A 20,963-nucleotide genomic window follows, 5' to 3' on the forward strand; every position below is an offset into this window, starting at 1 on the left:
GCACAGGCTGCGTCAGAATGGAGGAAGAACATCCATGAAGATCCGGTCTACAGATTCTCCATTAGTTGTTCATCTGTTCTTGGACAGGACCTTTTATTTTGCTCTTATGTTTTATTTTTTTGTCTCGTGTGTTAAAGATGTGATGGTTATCCTCCAGTATAGATTCTCCTACCAGAGCCTAAGATCTCTGCAGGTCCTCCAGAGCCACCGATAGCCTGATAGCTGATTAATCCTCTCCTCGCCCAGTCTATCAGTTAAGATGGACCTCCAGGTTTTGGTTGGCCTCTGTTTTATCCATCCTCCCTTAATGAATGGAGCTCTGTGAAATGTCCATTCTTTTAAATCTCTCCAACTTCGTCCCTGAAATTATGCTGAGATGATTATACTGAACCATTTCAGAGTAAAGGGCTGGATCAAAATGAACAGCACTCTTTGGAGATTTTACTTAAAAAAAATAATTTTTGCTCTACAAGGTGCTGTGCATACAGGTTTTTCTGCAGCACAGATTCGCTTTAACCGCCCCTCCTGCCTTCCTCCTGCAGGTGAACAGCGGAGCTCTGCAGCAGCTCAGGGAAAACCTGGCCCTGGCTAAAAACAAGAAGCCCCAAGAGCTGGGGGTGGACGGAGCCGTGCCCCCCGACTCTATGGCCATCGAGAAAATTCGCCAGAAGTTCCTGAACATGAGGAAGATGTACTCCCCCGACCAGAAGGTGTCCCTGCTGCTACGAGTCTGCAAACTCATCTACACCATCATGCAGGATAATTCAGGTAAGTAGAAAAATAAGTGGCCGCTTTCTGTGCCTCCGATCGCTGGGCACGTTTAACACTGCTTTCCTCTCAGGGAGGATGTACGGCGCCGATGACTTCCTGCCCATGCTGACCTATGTAGTCGCTCAGTGCGACATGCCGCAGCTGGACACAGAGGTTCAGTACATGATGGAGCTGCTGGACCCGACTCTGCTGCAGGGGGAAGGTCAGTACCGTCTGTGTCTGCAGAGATCCATCTATAATATGTGACGTTAACATAGAAACACACTCATAGATGAACAACTTAAAGAAGAATCTATTTAGTTGTCCTACATTTATTGCACAGATGCAATTCAGTAAATAACAAGATCATCAACAAGTTAATCTATTTCTGTTTTTAATTAATTGTCTAAAATAGACAAAAGTTATCTGCAGAAATCTCACAACATCCTTAATTTCCTTTTAATTTGTTGTTAACAGTCCAAAGGCTCCAAATAATTAGTTCTCTGAGCCTATTTTTCTAATCTAATCAAATTAAGGACATTATATGCAACATTAAAACAAAATAGAAAATCTAATTTCGATGCTGTTATGACTGCTGTCATGGCAGCAGTTTGGGAAGTTCATGCAGAGCATCAGAGGTTATGTCCTGCAGAGGCTCTAAAACTGATCCTGTAGAGAGGATAGGGACCCTTTCAGCTCTCTGTCCTCTACAGCGGGGCTTTCCAAAGGAGGGGTCAGGAGACACAAAAATGAGGTCACAACATGGTTTTAACAATAAATGTGATGTGATACCGAGGTGTAGGAAGTGCCAAGTTACATCATTAAATACATAAATGAGAAACTCCCATTAAATGAAAAGATGATGTTTTTTTTTTTTATCTATCTAATACGTGATTCAAATATCAAATATACCTTTAAACTGAGAAATGAACAATTAGATTGTTAAGTATCTAATTAAATAAATAGAAATATTTTTAAAATCAGTATGCTTAGAAATAGATGACAAATACTTCACATTTTATGTGTAAAGTAATTCTATGTATTTCTATGTACAGTCAGTTGCATTGGTATTGTTTGGGTTCCAGGCTGACCTGTTGGTCTGCTCTACCAAACCCTCTTATGTATTTGCAGCAAAGGGTTCTATCACATATTTATAATTTTCCCTCAAAACGATATAATTTTAAAAAGTGTAAAAGAAAATGAAAAGCATAAATGTCTACAACAGCTTACCATACAAACATTTGATGATTCATTTGCCATGTTTATAAAACTCCAAAATAACATTTGAGAAATATTTGCTCAAAAAAAGACAAAACCAGAGGAGGGTCGTAAGTAGTTACATTTACTTTAAGAAAAAATACTTTTAGGAGTAGTTGTTCTGCTTTTTACTTTTACTAAAGCAACGTTGTTGTGAGTGTGTGGCTGCTTTTATCTGAGAAATCTTTCCTGTTACTCCAGTCACCGTGAGTCATTTTTAAGAAAATACGGGAAACAGTAGAAACAGTCCATGTTGTTGCTGGAAGTTCTTTAGCTTTTCCTAAGACATTTTGGATTCAAAATTGTATCTCTGTTTTGTTTTGATTTTTCCAACCAAATCAGAATAATTTATTTTTTCCATTTAAGTTTTATAATGAAAGGATGCCAAATGACATATAGTAGTTTACTGGCTTTTATTTCAGCCACCCCCTTTAGGAGGTGATCATAATTCATAGAGTAACGCACATAACGCACAAACATATTAAAGTCGTGCTTCTCTTATTTGAGTAAAACATTTGGCTAATCTGCCCAAACTCTTTGGCTGTCAGTCAGGAGCGAATGCTGTAACCATTGACAGCAATGTATTTGGAAATATCAGAAATGTCAACTCAGCATTTGTGAATAAAATGATTTGTTTCAGTTTACTCATAAAAGACATATGAAGAAACAAGCTTTCTGCTCTGAAATGAAAGAATAACTCAAAGACGGAACGCCGTCAGTGAAATGTGACAGAGACAATCATCGATGACAAAATATAAATAAAAAACATGAAAAATAAAACCCAAGTTATTTTGCTAAAATTAAAAAGAAAGGGTCTTCATATTACTGGTCATAGTTATTATTTAAGGCTTTCTGTAATATCTACTTATGTGTAACTGCAAAGTGAGTTCTCAAATCTTCTGTTAGTTTAATGTTTCCTTATTATAAATAAGTTATATTAGTTTTAGCTTAAAAGACTAATAGAGCCGTCCCCTGGGGGGGATCTTTGCTTTCACCACATTTAAGCCACAATCTCTCCAAAGGATTTCCACACACTCTGGAAAAGCCTTTGTTTCAAGTGTTTTTCAGTTCGAAATCTAGTTCAAAAGTAGAAAAAAAAGAAGTGATTTAAGAACACTTTCTTGTTTCTACTTTCTAGCCTTGCACTTCTTTTCAATTTCTAACAAAAAATCCAGAACTGCCCAAAAGAAGCTGCTTAAAAGGAGGATCTTTTTAGACCAGAATGCTGAAGAACCACAGCTAAACTCTCTTTGATTAAAGACCCATTCCATGTCATACAGTATAATCCTTCCCATGCTACTCTCCACAGTGCCTCCAAACTCAAACATTTTAACTTAAACAATCATTTTTGTTCTACTGCATAAAACAACATGAACCTTTCTATTAATTTGAAATGCCACAAAAGCCCACTGGAAAAACGATCTAGAAATAAGTAAAAATATCTTTAATTAAGTGTATTTACCCATAATTTGAGTAGCTAAATGAGATAATTTGCCAATGGAATGAGTATTTTTACTCTTAAAATAAGATAATTAGATAATATGCACTTGAAATAAAACAATGCAATTGTGTTTTCTTATTTTAAATCGAAATTGTCTTGTTCCATTGGCAAAATGTCTATTTTATCTCCTCAATTCAAGAAGAAATGCATTTATTTTAAGAAAAAATGACGTATCTAGATTTAGATTTTTTTCCATTGCAGATTTCCCTGATTGTTTGCAGAGGAAGCGTTCTTTGCTGTCCCTTATCTACGGCTGTCATTCAATCAAAACAAAACAACATAAGTTTCCAAACTTTAGTTTTTAAATAGACATTTTTTTTAAATGAAAAACTACCTAAAAGTTGCTAATTAATCCAACAGAAAATGTGATGGAACCCACAATGAGGCCTTTTGTTTTAGTATCCATGTTGTTATCTCTCTGGAATTCAGTTTGTTTTTGTTTTCTGTGAGTTTTTAATCTCTCTGTGAGTTTCCCTTGGTTTATATTAGTAGAACATTGTTCTCATGAGGGATTTAGTGAGAAAGTCTTAGGTGTGTGCAGAGGAAGGAAAGGTCTTCGTGGAAGGAAGGAAATACCGTTCAGTGTTTGATTATAATGGACTGGATCGGATTCAGGTGAAAATGAACGGGTGGCGCCTTCACAGGGGGAAATATTTTCCTATCTTCGTGGCACGTAGGCTGAAATAAGTGGCTTGGAGATCCACGTGTGAGAATCTTTTCAAATATGACCTCCCTGCAAGAAATCCCTTTACTTTCTGTTCTAAAGAAAGGAAGCTTTTCTAATTCTTGTATCAGTTATTGATAGATTAGCCATCCCAGCTGCAAATTGTGCAACAAAAATATTACCCATACCGAGAACGTACAGTACATAAAAAGAGAACTACCTTCTTAGATCTCAGATCACTTCAGGCTGTACTTCCAAGAACAAGAGGAGGGTCTGTAGTTTAATCCTTTCTGAATAAATCCTACTAATAAGGGGAATATTTAACCATTAAGGAGCAGTCAGTTCCCAGTAGCTGACAGAACATGCCAGCATCTGTTCTTATAAAGTAATAAAGACGTTCCTCCAGGTGTAGGCGTGTAGCAGATGACTGGGTCTAACGGCTCATCAAGGTCTTCTGGCAGAACAAAGCAGCTTCCCACCATCTTACCCATCCATAACCTTTCATGGACTTTCTTAAACCGCTAAAACCAAATTCTCATCCTGATTTTACAATAATTCATTTATGGCTTTTTGATTTTTTCCGTTAAGCAAAACCGGATTTCATGAACTGCAAAGCGTTTTTTTTTTAAGACTGGAGACTTTATTAAGAGAAGATCTTCTCATAGAAGATTTAAAGAAAACCTAATCAAGTCCTGATAATCATCAGAATGTGCTTCATTCAATGACCCGTCTTTATTCTTAGTGCCAGAAAAGATTATTTTTTTTTGGCTTAATTTTTATTTTTTTTTCACTTGGCTAATTATTTATTTATGATTCATACATATGAGCATTTTGAAAGCTGATTAATTGCTCTGTCCTAACAAGCTGATAATTTTAGCCTCCACTGATCACTGTTTTATTTAAATTAGTCTAAAGACAAATTGTATTATTACTGCTTTTTACTTCAAAACAAATGGGTTCAGATTGAATCCTTTTAAACGCTGACAGGATGTAAGCAACAGGTTGATCATGCTTGACGTGACGCCAACTTGTTCCGTCCAGCGTAAACAAAGCTCTGACAAGATGGTTTCACCTGCAGCATGATGACGCACAAAGTTCCCTGAGGCATTGAATCATTTAGCCGGATTCAATGGAAACCCTAAACGTAAAGACAACAGGAAAAGTAATATCTGCTTCAAGTCAGCAAAGATACTTAAAGGCCTTGTCTATCTGTTACATTTTTCATGACTCTTTTTCAGTTTGGGTTACAGATGTTGCCAACTGACAACTGTTAATCATTTAGAACATGTCATTGGATAATTCGTATCTCGTGTAGCCTGGTCCTGGACGCTATGGGCGGCTTTACCATAGTAACAGGAGAAGCGGTGCAAGTGAATTTGTGTTTTCGGACAACATGTGGTAATTTATAAATGTTTTCAATCAGGTGGGTCCGGATCCAGACCGAGTTCCACTAATCCTTGATCTCTGGTTTAGAAGATACATTATTTTCCCAGAATTCTTTTGTCTGATAAGCCTTTGGGATGTAAAGAGTGCTGCAAGGGATGAAACAAAGCACAGTCACTGATTGGTCAGCTGCTGACAGACCTTCTAGACTAATTGACAGGTTGGGTCACTGTTCATGAAGGAAAACGGCAGATTGCTAAGAAACTTTCCTCTATTACTAATCCTGCACAAGGCGACAGCAGAGAACCGACTCCCAGAAATAATTTCTACTCATAGAAAAAAAGGAAAAATTAATTATTTATTACATTTATTAATGGTATGATTCCTGACCTTTGACCCCAGTGATTTTATGGCACTAGCCTGCCTTTCATTTCTCACACTAGACTGCAAACTTTCTGAAAACCCTCTCAGCCTTTAGTACACTATCCCTACTCACATAACAACAATATAGGTGTTGATCAGAGTAAAAAGTATCTGTCTTCTTTTCCTCTAAACTCTTCCTTTCTCATTTCTCTGAATGCAGCACCAGACATGTTTTGTTGTTATTGTTATAAATGAGTGATTTGATTAGAGTCACTGGTCCAGAGCTGCATTGATAGCAATAGAAGCTATGCATTCATTTCAGAAATGCTTTATTAATCCTAAAGGAAAATTAGCTGTTGCAGCATGATGGAGTATTATGACCAGGTTAGAGATTTTTAAATTTTTTTTATTTTGACAATAAAGTCGTAACATTAGGAGAATAAAGTCATCGTACAACAACCTGTTTCAGAAAGAAAGCTTCAACCCCTGACCATCAGATGACGACCGACCAGCTCCACCAATCACCAACCTAAGTCCACTTTGACATCGTTGCCCAATTTAATGCTGCTGCCAAAAGATTACCTTATTTATCAAACCAGAGCCAAAGTATAACTTCACATGATGCTCCACATTCCTCATTTTAAGGAAGAAAGTGCTTATTGTAAGAGTTGTCATAAAATACAACTTGTTTCTCGTAATTTTAGGACTTTATTCTCGTAATATTACTTTATTCACATAATTGTATGACTATTCTCGTTGTGACTTTTTTCTTGTAATATTACGACATAATTCTCGTTATTTTAGGATTTTTTCTCGAAACAGAAGAAAAAACAAAGCTCTAACCTGGCCCTAATAGTCCGTCGGGGTTGCAGTAACTCAGTTCTGTTTTTTACCAGTTGTCTTAAGGCAGGGGCGGATATAGGAAATGTGGGGCCCTAGACAAAGACAGGCAGGGGGGCCTTTGAATTGAGAAGGCAACACATAAAACAGACCCATTCTGCAGATAGAGAAATGTTAATAGAATAGACGTCCATTATCTGTTCCAGGTTTTGTCCCTCTCTTCTTGTCCCTTTTCTTCTTGTTTTCCTCTATATATTTTGTGCTCAGCTGACTTTTTATGCTGTCCCAAAAGGAATGAAAGATTTTTTTCCAAGCACTAAGCTCACTTAGCTGATTGCTCCTTCCTGTGTTTCCAAAAAGGCAAAAGTAAATAACCCAGTCCTTCTTTTCACTGTAGACAAGCCATGATCTGCTTATCTGTTCTCCATTTTTGATTTGGATGTAATAATAGCTGCATGAATCATGACAGCAGACAAGATAGAGTTGCTCTGGAGAGCAGAGTTTGCTGCTTTTAGATGTTGTCTCCAAAGTCTCCAGTAGCATATTATGAGCGTTCTGACGGCAATTTAGAGAAATATATATATTTTTTTATCAAAAACATAATTAATGTGATCAAATAAGGGATAGCTGTATGAACCATACATGTAAATAAAGATTTATGGGGCCCCCAGGAACTTGGGGCCCTAGGCAACTGCCTAGTATTGCCTAATGGTAAATCCCCCCTAGTCTTAGGTGTTGATAGCTGTAGGCAGGAAGGATCGTCTGACATTCTGTTGTTTAAAACTCATGAAGAGGATGTTCACTGTTGTCCATAATGTTCTTTTTAGTTAAATCATCTCCAGAGGTTCTAGAGAAGTTCCAGAACAGAGTCGGCCCTCTTTAACAGCTTGTTGGCTTCACCAACAGATGATGGCATCTATCAGGAAAAACTGATCTTCACAACAGACTTATAGAAAATATGTAGCATGTTGCTGCAAACACTGAAGGACCTACTGTAAGCTTCACAGTCTGCTCTGTACTTCTTGTGGAGCTTCACAATTGGACTCCAGTCTAGTTTGTTGTCCAGGTGAACAGCAAGGATTTATATTCCTCCCCCTCCACATCTTCTCCCATGATGTTAACAGGATGTAACTTGTTCCTGTTTCTTCTCAAATCTACAATCATCTTCCTTGTTCTGCTGACATTCAGGATTAGATGTTTGTTATTGTTGATATCCCTCCCAGGATATCCTGATTGTTCTGTCTGACCTGATGAATGTTAAACTTCCTACATGATAAACTCTGCCTATTTTGGGAATTTAGTGTCAGTGATATTTGGTATTTCCACACTTTTCCCCTTCTGGGAGTTAAGTTGCTTGAAAACTCTTCTTTCCAACTAGTTTGGGATGCATAATTCAGAGGCGAACCGTTTGCATTTCCAGCTCTATAACACAGACCAAGGGTCCATCCATAAACTACAGGGCAGTTTGGACACTTCGGCTAAAGCGGAAGTGCGTCAGCAGTCACCATAAACGCCGCTGTCTGAAAAGTGCTGGCAGTAAGGAAGGAAGGAAGCAGGGTGCCTCTCGGCGCCCATTTAATTAGCATAGGGACCTATTGGCTTTCCTATCCGTCTCTTCGGAGCTATGCTGTTTCCAGCAATCCTTTAGGTGAAAGGACATGTAGACACAGCCCACCTCATAGATGTTAACTAAAATACATTATCACTTCATGTGCACTTTGTGTTACACACGCTAATGTACAAACCTTTATCTGTTTGGGGTTTTATGGTGGAGAAATTCAGATGTTTGCAACATTTATGTAATTTTTTTTTTTCTTTGTAGTCCTAATTTGACTTAACATCATCCATGTGCGTTTCTGTTGCAAGATGACATCCGTAAGTCTGTCAGGATTCATTTAGAGCAGTCTGAAATTCCTTTCATTCCAATAACAGCGTTCTTAGAGCTACAATTAGCAATATTTGGATGGAGAGATTGAATAATCATCTGGTTAACTGAGCAGGATAAAGGAAAACTAGTCAGGGTTTTTACTATCTGGCATTGATTCACTGTATTTAATCATTGTTCTCCTTCATTATCGTCTCAGTAGACAGTAAATGAGTAAAAGAAAAGGGAACACGGAGATCAATAATCTGTCAAACTAACGAGCCATTTTGAAGGCCGACCAATGTGTAAATAATAGAAGGATTATTTATAGAAGCAGATCCCCTAAATCTTTACTTTGGCTGAAGATCAAACCAGTTAAAACCAGTAGGTTACTTTTACTGAGGTAGTGGACTCTATATATCAGCTGAAATAAGTGAAAGTTGCAAATATATAACCCTAACCCTGGATGTTCAACTAACCTGGACTGGAATCATAACTTTGATGTTTTTTTTTACCTACCTCCTGGAGGTCGAGTTCTTCCATAGTGGTGGTGATGCTTTTAAGAATATATATATATATATATATATATTTTCATCTTGTGAAAGCTGTGATGTAGTTTGCAGGAGCAGCTGCTAAAAGGAAGAGGTTAGATAAGCTTATCAGGATGGCCAGCGGTGTCATAGACGAGGTAGGAAGTTTCTTCCGGATTGCGTTTTATTCTGGGATTTTTCCATGGTTTTTCCAGCTGGAAGAAACTTGGAAGGTCAAATTAACTGGAGAGTTTTATTTCTTTTGGTGAATATTTTCCTTCAACACACTGCAAAAAATATCTAGAAATAAGTTTAAAAAATTCTTAAATTTAGCCTCAATTTGAGCAGGTAAATAAGATTATCTGCCAACGGAACGATGATTTTTACTCTTGAAATTAGATAATTATATAATATGCACTTGAAAAAAAAGGATGCAGTTGTTTTTTCTTATCTTAAATGTAAATTGTCTTGTTCAATTTGCAAAGTGTCTCGCTTTTCTCCCCAATTCAAGAAAAAAAAGACTTATTTTATGAAATAATGACTTATTGAGATGTCATTTTTTTGCAGTGCAGTCGCAAATCCAGGAATAACCTTGAGGTGGGGTTCCATATCTATAAACCAGGGTGGTTGGGGGGCATGAATAGCAGAAGAAATTAAAGAAAGAAAGCCAGCTGGTGAAATCTGAGTGTACGAGGAAGAGTTTTCCTCCATGTGACCAATAGTTATTTATATAGATTTAGTATTACATGCTCTTAATATATTATATGAATGAAAAGTGTATTTACCCTTAGTTTGAGTAGGTAAATAAGATGATTTGCCAATGAAGTTGGTATTTCTCCTAAATAGATAATATACACTTGAAATAAGACAATGCAATTTTGTTTCCTTATTTTAAATGTAAATCGTCTTGTTCCATTGGCAAAGTGTAAATGCATTTATTTTAAGAAAAACTAACTTATTTAGATTTCATTTTTTGCAGTGCATAAACATTTCTCCTTATCTAGCATGGCTGATATAGAGAGTTAACTTTTAAATAGAAGTCTCCCAGTTCACCAAAATACGATCTATTACCAGGACTTTCTTCCCGGTTTCTTCCACTTGTCCAGAAGAAACCGGGAAGAAACTCACCCCTGGTCATGGACATAGTGCAGGTGGTGGGAGACAGACCAACTCTTAAAAAAATAAAATCCCTGTTTTTCCATTATCTCTCCCTTCATGCATAATACTGTTGCAGAGCCAAAGACCTCCTTCAGGATTTCACAGATCATTCCTCTCAGTGGCTGTTAGACTTTATATTCACCATTGCTCCTGACAAACTTGATACAATCTTAACTTCATTTATATTAGGTCTCTTTATATTATTGTTGTTTTTGTTTTAAAACGGTATACCGTTCTGTGAATCTCCATTGCCTTTTAGTTTGCTGCTTGTTCAGCTGGATTTCACAAACAAGAAAATGTTTGCTGACAGTGATGTTTGCTGTTCTGATCAAAGTTGATTCATCAGTCAGTTGTCAGAGTTTTTTTCTGCTCACTCAATCTTGTGTTTTTGTGTTTTATTTCCTTTCCCTCCAGGTGGTTACTACCTGACCAGCGCTTACGGCGCCATGGCCCTCATCAAGAACTTCCAGGAGGAGCAGGCGGCCCAAATTCTGAGCTCTGAGGCCAGGAACACCCTGCACCAGTGGCACCGCCGGCGAACGGCGCAGCGCTCCGTGCCCTCTGTGGACGACTTTCAGGTATCTCACCGGAGCTGAGCCCACCTTGATCATCCAGGCAGTGAGTCCAAGTTGTAACAATTAAATCTGCATTCCTCTGAGTTGGAAAAGTGCATGAAAGAAGCTGTGTAGTTGCTCTACTTCACTAACACAGCACCAGCTTGAACAGGGAATAAGTATTTTGGTGAGCAGCACCCCCTAGTGGAACAACCGCATGCTGCTTTTCTATTTTATTTCTCCTGCATGAGAAATTTCTGTGAATGTCACTGATCTCTATTTATTCACTGGATTGCTGATACCCCGTTGGTGGTACATGTTGCTGTAAAGTCACCTGCCGCCATATTGGTACTCCCTAGTAAGACAAGTCGGAATATAAACAATACATAAGACCTTTAAAACAAAGATAAATTCATCACTTTGACACACACTTCAAGTTTCATAGCATCAGTAGATTAATGTAATTTAAGGTCAAAATAGGCACATCATATTACATAGTTATTATGAAGTTTATAATCATTTAATATAACATATTAAACAAATTCATCATAACAAAATGAGTGCATTAATGGAGCATAATAGTACTGTACTTAAATATTAAGAATGTACACACACACCCCCACACACACTGTCTGATGATGTGCCAAAAGTGCTAAATTGATGATGTACATGTAATATATACATGTATTAATTACATTGTTATGGTAATTTCATTACATTCCAGGCATTTTAATGGCGTGATTCCGTGAAAGTGGGGTGGACCAAGATGGCGGCAGGTGACTTCAGTTTTTTCGGCTTATCACTAATTCAATGAATAGAGATCAGTGATGAATGGCAGCAGGCTTCAGCAATGGAAACTGCATCTAGTCCAAAACCATTCCTAAAAAAACCTCCCGGAAGAAAAACCAAAACGCCTCAAAACTGGAAAAAAAAGACAAGGAAATGGGTGTTTGTTTTTTGGAATGACTATGACCTGGATGACTGAGAATTTTCAACAGCATATTTCAAAACCAGTTTGGAGGTTTTTAGGGTTATTTTACTGTTGGAACTGACCTGTGTGCAAAACTTTGACCAAAACTGTCCCCCTCAGGAACATTCCCAGAACTACTGCAATAAACTTAAAACAAGTAACAATTTTACATAAGTTTCAAATGACAGATTATATCTGACAGAAAAAAAAGTAGCAAAGACAAATCAAATTTGGCTGCTTGGCTAAAATGAGAAGAAAGGCAAATTTAAGCCTTCAATGACATAATCTTGCCTCCACTGCCAAGCATGGTGGTGGTAGCAGCATGATGTGGGGAGGTTGTACTGCTAGTGGTGAACAGAATACTTTTGCTTGTTTTAACAGAGCACAGACCCCACATCCTTCTACTTCATTTCTCCTTCAGAAGATAAACGTGATTTGTTTTTTTCCTCCACAGAACTTTCTCCGGGTCGCTCTGCAGGAGGTGGGCTCAGGCTGCACGGCTAAAACCCTGCAGGTTCAGCCGTACAGCACAGCGGAGGAGGTCTGCTCCCTCTGCGCCTTTAAGTTCAAGGTACCGGACCCTGAGAACTACGCCCTGTTCCTGATCACCGAGGACATGAGCCAGCAGCTCGCTCCAGACACCCACCCCCAGCAGATCAAAGCAGAGCTGCACAGCCGGCCCCTTGCGCAGGTCTTCCACTTCGTCTACAGGAAGGTGGACAACCTCAACCTCTGCAGCCAGGCTGACATCAGCAATGGGAACTGCCTGCAGGTGGAATAGGGAGGCACTGCAGTTATGGTTGGTCAGGGTATCTAGTAGGTATATAAAGGAAGATTAGAGGATGTCTGATGTTTTGTTTGGAGGGACTTTTGAGGAAGCTTGGAAAGATTCAGAAAGATTTATGCAGGTTTGTTCAAGATGGATATGAAGTTTGGAGATGCTCAGGCCTCCTCCTTTAATATGACTTAACTGCTGTCCCCACCATGCCTTATATATAAACTGAACACTGTATGTTACTGAGAGCGGGCCCCAGGTTGAAGCATTTGCAAGTGTTTATTTAACAGTTGAAATGATCTTTTGTAAAATAAAAAACAAACATGTTTTTATTGCTCCACAGCTGCAGGTCAGTTGTGGTTTATATTTCTGTGTATAATTATTTTTGTATTCCTTAAAAGATTCATAATTTGATATAATGTTGGTGTACTGGACTTAATTATGCCAGTTATTAAGGTCTTTTTGACACAACAATATTACAGTTGTTTGCTGTGAGAAAGCTCGAAGGGTTTTTAATTGAAATAAAAAACATTCTGAATGAAACTGCCTCCAGACTCCTGCACTTGGTTCAAAGCAGATTATACTGTATTATAATATGTTAATTATCTTAGAAATACATGAACACACATACAGGAAGTGGAGTCGTTTCAGATTCCGGTCTGTGATCGTTTACACTGTTTAATGATGACAAAGGATGCCAAATGAACTTTATGTGCTTCTGTTTGTAAATATAAATGCTGTATAAGCATCTTAAGTTACCATCTAAATAGCGGCTATTTAGCCGTGCTGCATGGAGGAGCAGCGTCACTTTTTTGATGTGTTCTAAAGGTGAGGATGTGATGCAAATAAATTGCAGCGCATTACTAAGATCGTTTGTATTAAACTAGCGATGAGCGCAGTAGTGGGAGAAGGATTTAGTGTATTTCTGCACTTCATGGAGCCACATTTTTTTCCCTCTGAGAGCGGCCATAACCTCTGATGTTAGCCTAGCTTTTAAACTTTTGGTTGCTCTCAGTTCAAATCAATTCAATTATAAATTATTAATCGAAATTCAGTTTAAATACAGCCCATCCAAGAAGATAAAAACACACCGAAAGACAATACACAGACATTATACATGCTGGATGCTGAATTACACTAAACAAGGAGCCCTATGTCAGTTTACATATTTTATTTATCCTTTTTTTATACTCAGTAATAAAATAGGTTCCTGCTCTGTTATACTTACTACGTCCAGTTAAGTAATATTTTAAAAAACAAATATTTCTTTTTTAAATACATTCTATCTGTCCGTCTATTTAGGTATCTAACCAGGTTGCTAGTTCTCTATAAAACAAGTACAAATCTTAATTATTTTTTTTTTATTATCATTGACTTTCATTTACAAATTCAAAGACTTATGTAACGAATTTACCTCATTTTGACATAGATATACATAACAAAGAACAATAACATTTTGTTATTACAATAATCAATAAGCTGAAGTCATTGACAACTTTATTATTTTGGAGTTACTCTCCTCGATCTTCTGGGAAACTGTTTACCATGAGATTGGAGCATGCAGCTTTCTGCGTTGTGTCAGAGCAGCTAATGCTGAGTCCTGTGCTGGTTTTAGGTTCGCATTATTATGGTAAAGATTTAGTATCTGGTAGTTTCCTAATAGTATGAGGTAAATGGTAAAACTTGTGATGTCATGCAGTGCATTGAAACCTGCTCTGTTGGAGTAATCAGTAGATTACCAGGGCACTCCGCTTCTCTGCATTATTCACTTGATTGTTGCTGAAGTTTTTTTTTATTTTCTCCAATCGTCCTGGTAACTGATGCAGCCTGAGCTTTGCGTTGAACCTCAACCCACAGCCTTCCCTGGATTAACAGCTACATTATATCTTTAGTTAACGGAGTTATTTCCTGTTGTGGAGGTTTATATTTTGAGTTTCTTTGCTCTGACACCGATCGCTGTTTAGTCAGATTTTTTTATCCCTTTTTTCTTCTTTCACATCATTTTTATTTGATTACTTTATTCAGGTTAAACTGAATATAAACCATAAGACTTGGTAAAGTTTAAACCACACTAATGGATTAATAAAAATGTGATTAATGTTTATTAAATATGTTTGATTTCACAGCAACCTATCTCTTTATTTTGATACAATCTCCAGGAGTTATATCAAGAATAATGTCTGTCACCACAATTCGCCAGTGGTATAAGTTCTAATCATCAACTGAGGGAGTTCAAGTCACTAAGTTCCCAGTTATTAGAAGAATATTTAATAATAACTATAACAACTTTATTTTCAGTGCTTAGAGGAACCTTAACGTTTTTTATTTTTAACTGAAATACAGATTCAAACATTTATTAAACCAAAGTAAATAAAGCATGGGACAGCCATATCTGTCCTGGATGCTAAAACTACACACATCTTATTATCTATCTCTATATTAACATTGATGTATTTTCCATTCATTGCTATGGCCCTACATTAGACCCTAAACATGATTAGTTAACACCTAAAACTAAACTGAAATCCCACCTTGCCCCTAAACCTAACACCTAACTGTACAGTATATGTGAGGAAAGTGGGCATCCCACTGTATTGAATGTAACAGCCTCTCTGTGTGATGCTACCACCACCATGCTTTGTCTCAGTGGACATTTCAATGATAGAAGTAAACGTAACGGATTACATTTTTTCTGCTACAAAATGCAGAGAAACTGTGAATTTGCGTTGTCATTAAAGTTGTTTCGTATTTTCATTTTCCTTTTATAGGTGACTTATTTCTACAAACTGAGATAAAAATAAAAGGCATGTCAGCCGGCACTTGTAAATCTATATAGTATATGGATGCAACCAATAAAAATTCACAGATTAACTTCTTTTTTATCCGGATGCTATGGAGATCTGAGCTTGCCGGGGACCTCACAGAGCTGCTTGCGCTCTGCCTGTCTGTAATTCAGCTACAAGCTAGCTGTGCGGCTCCTGCTCTCCCCAAAACGTGTTGGGATTGCTTTGGTTCATGTAAGTTTTTTGTTGCTTTAATTTAGTTTCGTCTTTGCTCCAACACAAATGGCTGTAGTATGGCAAGTCTTTTATGACCTTCACTTTACCACGTTTACGACTAAAGGTAGTTGAAACTGAAACATTTAGCTGACGTTGCCCATTATAGCACGTGAAGCAGGGCTCAAACTTAATTTGATCGTTATTTTAAAAATACAACAACAAAGACACCATCTTAATAAGAGTCATTTGATCTGGTTTCCTATCTTATAATTTAATATAAACGTGAATATGTTTTAACAAACGTTACTTTAAAACAGGCATATCAAAGTCCTAATAATGTAATAAGTATTTTTAGGACAGTATCTCTTCACGTTACAGCACTTACCCCGCATAATAACACACAATTTTTTGTAGAATTAAGTATTATCAGATATAATGAATTATTTATATTAGATTGATATTGTTTTATGTAAAGCTGTCATAAATATTTACATCTGTGGGCTTCCATATTTGAGCTGGTTTTGCTTAGACCGAGGTGAAAATAATAAAACATATTCTCAGCTTTGGATGATGATCAAAACATTTCCTTGGATCTATTTCTTCTAAAACTATGATGCCAAAAAGGAAATGTTTGGATGAAAAACACCTGCTTCTATAAGATTTAGGAGGGAACATGGCATGAAGTTTATTAAGCATAACTGTTTGATTCCCTGAAAGATGCAACTGTTGATGTGCATCAGTCTTGGAAAGGTTAAAGTTCAACACCTGCCTGAATCTTTTAGATAAACCCCTTTTCCATAACGTCTGAATCAAATGCTAATGATGGTTAATGAGGCATCTTGAAGCCAAACTGTATTGATGCTGCATTGATACTGTCTCGCAGAATACTGACACCTGCTGGACATTTAAAGACACTGCAGTCAGCTGATTTGACATACTAAACTGAATTGATTTCATGACCTAGTAAATGATATAATTTATTGTAGGTTATATTGTATTATTTCATATCTGTGTTTAAATTGAAAATATCCTTGATATTTTTAGACTCAGCCAATAAATAATGTAAACGTATAAGGTAAAAATTTAGGGGGAAATGAGGATGTTTGTGGATTAGGTTATTAAAAACAATTTTTAAACAATAAGTACAGTAAAAACAGTAAATAAACTAAGAGTCAATTTGAAATTAACTTAAATTCAGATAGTTTGAGTGATAACTGAGAGGGAAATAATGACACAAGGAGAAAATTTAGATAAAAACGCAGCGGCTGAAACATTCCTATTCCTTTTAGGCAGTGGTGTCAAAAGTACAGACATTTGTTACTTAAGTAGAGGTATAGATACTGCAGCTTAAAAACACTCTGATAAAAGTTGAAGTATTAACTTGACCTCTTTACTCAAGTAAAAGTGAAAAAGTATGTGCTCCAAAAACTACTTAAAGTATAAAAGTATAAAGTAACCTTTAAAAAAACAGCCAGACGCCACTATATGAATTGAAAGCTTAATTTTTCGACTATTTTGAAAAATTCTTTGAGATAGGGCCAAGGATGAGGGAGGTCTTGTTGGTCTCCGTCTCCATCTCCCGATACGCTCTCGCCTGTGTCCGACCTTTCAGACATTTTAACATCTTTTTTTTTGAATCCGACATTGTAGCATGGCTTAGACAATTCACGCTTCCTGCTTACTTCTGATGATTTCCTTTAGCTAACCAATGAGTGTTTGTGTTATATGACTCATGCAGCTTTCATGCCTGCAAAATGCTTTACAGCGGAGGTCTTCAACAGGGGGTCCGTGAACCCTAGGGGGTCTACAGAGGTACTGCATGGAGGTCACAAAAGTTTTTTATATTCCTCCCTGCAATTTTTTTCCACTAATTGAGATGTCTTTAAATACACATTAACATGAATTCAACACACTGTAGTAAACATAATTTCAGTCATCAATGTACACATTCAGTACCATACAGGAGCTCTTTCAAACTGGGCACCGTTTCATTCACAACACCTGTCCCATCAACCAGGAATCAGAATCAGATATATTTTAATAATCCCAGGGAGAAATTACTTTCATTACATGACTCCATCTGTAACAGAGTGATTATAGGACCAGGTTGATACAATATATATATAATTATGGGGTCCCTGCTCCATCTCAACATCAGTTTGGGGGTCCTTTTGCCTGGAAAACATTGAAGACCCCTGCTTTAGAGTTTTAAAAGAAAAAAGAAAAATCAATCCTTTTTTAAGAGAAAAACGCTTTTATATCCACAGAAGCATCATAACCACCTCTTGATTTAGATGTTCCAATATCAATTATCTACAGATGTTAATGATGTAATCTAGCCATCAATTCAATCTTGTTGCATTTATAAATTGTAATCATAGTTATGGAGTTAGTTTAGTTATTGTTTAGTCAAAATTAATTACATAATAGAGATGGAACCTGGAAATTGTGATGATCTAAGAGCATTCTGCACTGTATCTGTTATTTGTTTCTGCCTTACACTGTCTAATTTCATCAGCAATAGCCTGAACATCATCCTTTGGATTAAATTAGACTTCTCAACATCCAGTATATTCTAGAACAGCCTCTCTGAGCGTCTCTTAAATGGAAACATGTCGAGCCTCCTGAGGCCTTCAGGTGGTGCTGGCACTATTTACAATCATCTGCCTGGAAAACTGATTGTTTTGTGCTTTCCTACTGAATGTTTCTGCTCAGGAAATGAACCATAAAACTGAAGACACTTAAACATCCTAGCATAGATCTGCATGTTTAACTCAAACCGCCTGTGTGGCCTGATTCTTCGCTGTGCAGTAACAGAACCAATAATGCACATTTCAGCTTTCCGAAGGTTCAGTCGTTTCTTTTTTTGTTGATCTTTTATTATGTCTTCCCCACTGGAGCCGTTTAATTCAGATCAGTTTCTCCTTTGATCCCTGATTTGATCAACTCCAGCTCTTTTGTGTTTTTAATTTCCTCAGTTTTCATCTTCGGCCAGCTTTTGTTTCTCTGTGCCTTCCTGTAATATATCTGAGACGTTTTCTCCTCCACTCTGCAGCTTTGCAAAAAAAATATATATATATATAAATCTGTCCAATTTTTTTTCTCTCGCCGGTTGGAAATCTTTCCTCGAGTCCATTATTCCATAAAGGAGCAGCATCCCCCAAACTCAAACTGCTCTGCAAGCTGCTCCTAAAACATCATAACAGTTCCCATCCCTCTCCTCAGTCCAATACATGTTAGCTCCTTCTCTCTGGCTGCAATTTATTATGTGCCACACTTTGCGTAACGCAAGTTCAAAGGTCGTAGAAGATAGAGAGCTAATAAGGTGATCGAGTTGCTCAGAATCTGCAGCTAAATTGATGCCAAAACAGCAGATGAAAGCCAGAAGCAACTCATCTTGAAAACTTTGTCATTAATGGATGGAAATGTTTTTTTATTTTTTTTATTCCAGTTTCTGTATTGACCACTCATAGGCTATGTTCACACCGCAGCCTGAAGTGACCCAAATCTGATTTTTGGGCCCATATGCGACCTGGATCTGATCATTTCATGGCTGTCTGAACAACACAGATCCGATTTTTTATTTTTTCCAATGCGACCCAAATCACGTTGCTATGTGGTCATGAATTCGATGCAAATCTGATATTTTCAAATGCGACCTGTGTGTGAACGGCCAGGTCGCATTCATCCGACCTGAACGCCATTAATACAAAGGTCACTATTCTGGGTCTTGCTACCATAAAGCGGCAAGAAAAACAACAACCATTGCAGACGATGATGTGGAGAGCAGAATTTATGTTTAACCATCTTGAAAAGATTTCATTTTTATGGTTGGGAAAGATTGCTAAATGCGCTCCGGCACTACCATCCATGTTTATTGCCGTAAACACAGAGCATGCTGGCCTGTGATGGCATTGCATCCTCTACTGCACATGCAGGACACTTGCGTTTTATGACTTCAGTTCACACAGGAGATCACATACAAGTCTCATATATTTGGAAATGTGAATAGCAATGCAAAAAAGTTGATTTCACAAAAAAAATATCTGAATTGAGCATTAAAGCCTGTAGTGTGAACGTAACCAAAGTCTGGGGTCTAACACCCAAAGGACGACATTGAAACTGTGGCTATTGTCGTTTTTTAATCACAAATCAAATCCTGATCGCAACATTCACCAATGTGAGCTCATATCGCATGTTTTTCTTAATATTAGGCGGGCCTAAATACATGCATATATCACTCTTCAATTTAGCAGATTTCAGTTATGATGATGACTATTATATAATCCTGCAGAGTCTGACCAATAATGGGGAAATTACAGTATTCTGTTTTTGTTGAGACTGCATGGAATCAGTGGAAGTGACTCTGTGGTCGTTTTGTGCTAACTTTGGAGCTCAAATATTCATCTTTTGCTTCTGTTTGTACACAGCTCTGTGACTCTAACTGGAACCTCTCTGTGTGCAGCTGTTTACTACAAGTCCAAACACTTTGTTTTATTTATTTTTTTCCTTTAAGCTCCTTCAGCCTCTCCGGTCTGCAGATGGCATTTAGTTTCACAAACACCGCTGTTTGTCTGTTGTTGTTTTTTAGGTTTTTAGCCCGTTCGCTCATCAAGATGTCGAGTCCCAATCCTTTGTTGAGGCTGGAGCAGCGAGCCGCCGAGGCCGACCAGATCATCGAGTACCTGAAACAGCAAGTGCAGCTGCTGAAAGAGAAGGCCTGTAAGACATGGGGGGGGGTTGCTCTTATTTTAGCCTTATTAAATCCAACCCATTATACTCAATAAATGCCTGTGTAATATGGCTGAAAAGTGTATCACAATACAGGCTTTCATATTAGTCCAGTCACCTATTTGAAATAAAGAGCAGGGAAAATAAACCCTGAATTTAAATTATCACCCAAAACCAATGGTTGGAAAGGTACATTAACATTGAACCTCAGTAAAAGTTGCACCACGTCAGCATTTATTCACCAAAAAAGTGTAAAGTATATGCTAAAAAGATTACTTAAGTACAGACTAATTTTTGGACCATTGCCTCTTATTTATTGTTGAGAAATGATGCTGTCAGACTTTATCTGCAACCTCTGGTTAAAGACAAAAATACATAGAAATGACTAAAAAAAATTAATTCCTGTTGGAGAAATACTTTTCCTGATCTATATTGACAATATAAAACTTCTAAAATCAGTCCTTATAAATGTGCGTATAAATGTTTAGAGCAGGGTAAAGAACTTCCACTGAAAATATCTACTGTTTAGCTCAAGTAGAAGTAGCTGCATTTCATAAGAATATTGTTAAAGTAACTGACTAAATCTAGTTACTCACCACCTTTGCTAGGGGTGTAAATAATAAT

General features: G+C 37.3%; 2 protein-coding genes across 6 annotated transcripts in view; both read left to right on the forward strand.

Annotated features, from left to right (window-relative positions):
• The window catches only part of LOC107094621 (ras and Rab interactor 2-like), a 76,538-nt gene extending 63,424 nt beyond the window's left edge, over nt 1-13,114 (forward strand). For 2 of the 5 annotated variants that reach the window (XM_015390360.1, XM_015390363.1), the window contains 4 exons: nt 543-768; nt 842-973; nt 10,725-10,888; nt 12,289-13,114. In XM_015390360.1, coding sequence (XP_015245846.1) covers nt 543-768; nt 842-973; nt 10,725-10,888; nt 12,289-12,615 — 849 coding nt within the window. In that variant the 3' untranslated portion in view covers nt 12,616-13,114. Of the gene's footprint in view, nt 1-542; nt 769-841; nt 974-10,724; nt 10,929-11,588; nt 11,641-12,288 lie in introns of all 5 variants that reach the window. The other 3 variants (XR_001481690.1, XM_015390362.1, XM_015390361.1) reach the window with 3 other exon arrangements.
• A 2,424-nt stretch (nt 13,115-15,538) lies between these two features.
• Nucleotides 15,539-20,963, forward strand: part of aimp1 (aminoacyl tRNA synthetase complex-interacting multifunctional protein 1) — a 25,853-nt gene continuing 20,428 nt past the window's right edge. The window contains exons 1-2 of the mRNA XM_015390349.1: nt 15,539-15,626; nt 20,200-20,330. Coding sequence (XP_015245835.1) covers nt 15,625-15,626; nt 20,200-20,330 — 133 coding nt within the window. The 5' untranslated portion in view covers nt 15,539-15,624. The remainder of the gene's footprint in view (nt 15,627-20,199; nt 20,331-20,963) is intronic.

This window comes from Cyprinodon variegatus, unplaced genomic scaffold (genome assembly GCF_000732505.1).
Source record: "Cyprinodon variegatus isolate N-32 unplaced genomic scaffold, C_variegatus-1.0 Scaffold494, whole genome shotgun sequence".
Lineage (NCBI taxonomy): Eukaryota > Metazoa > Chordata > Actinopteri > Cyprinodontiformes > Cyprinodontidae > Cyprinodon > Cyprinodon variegatus.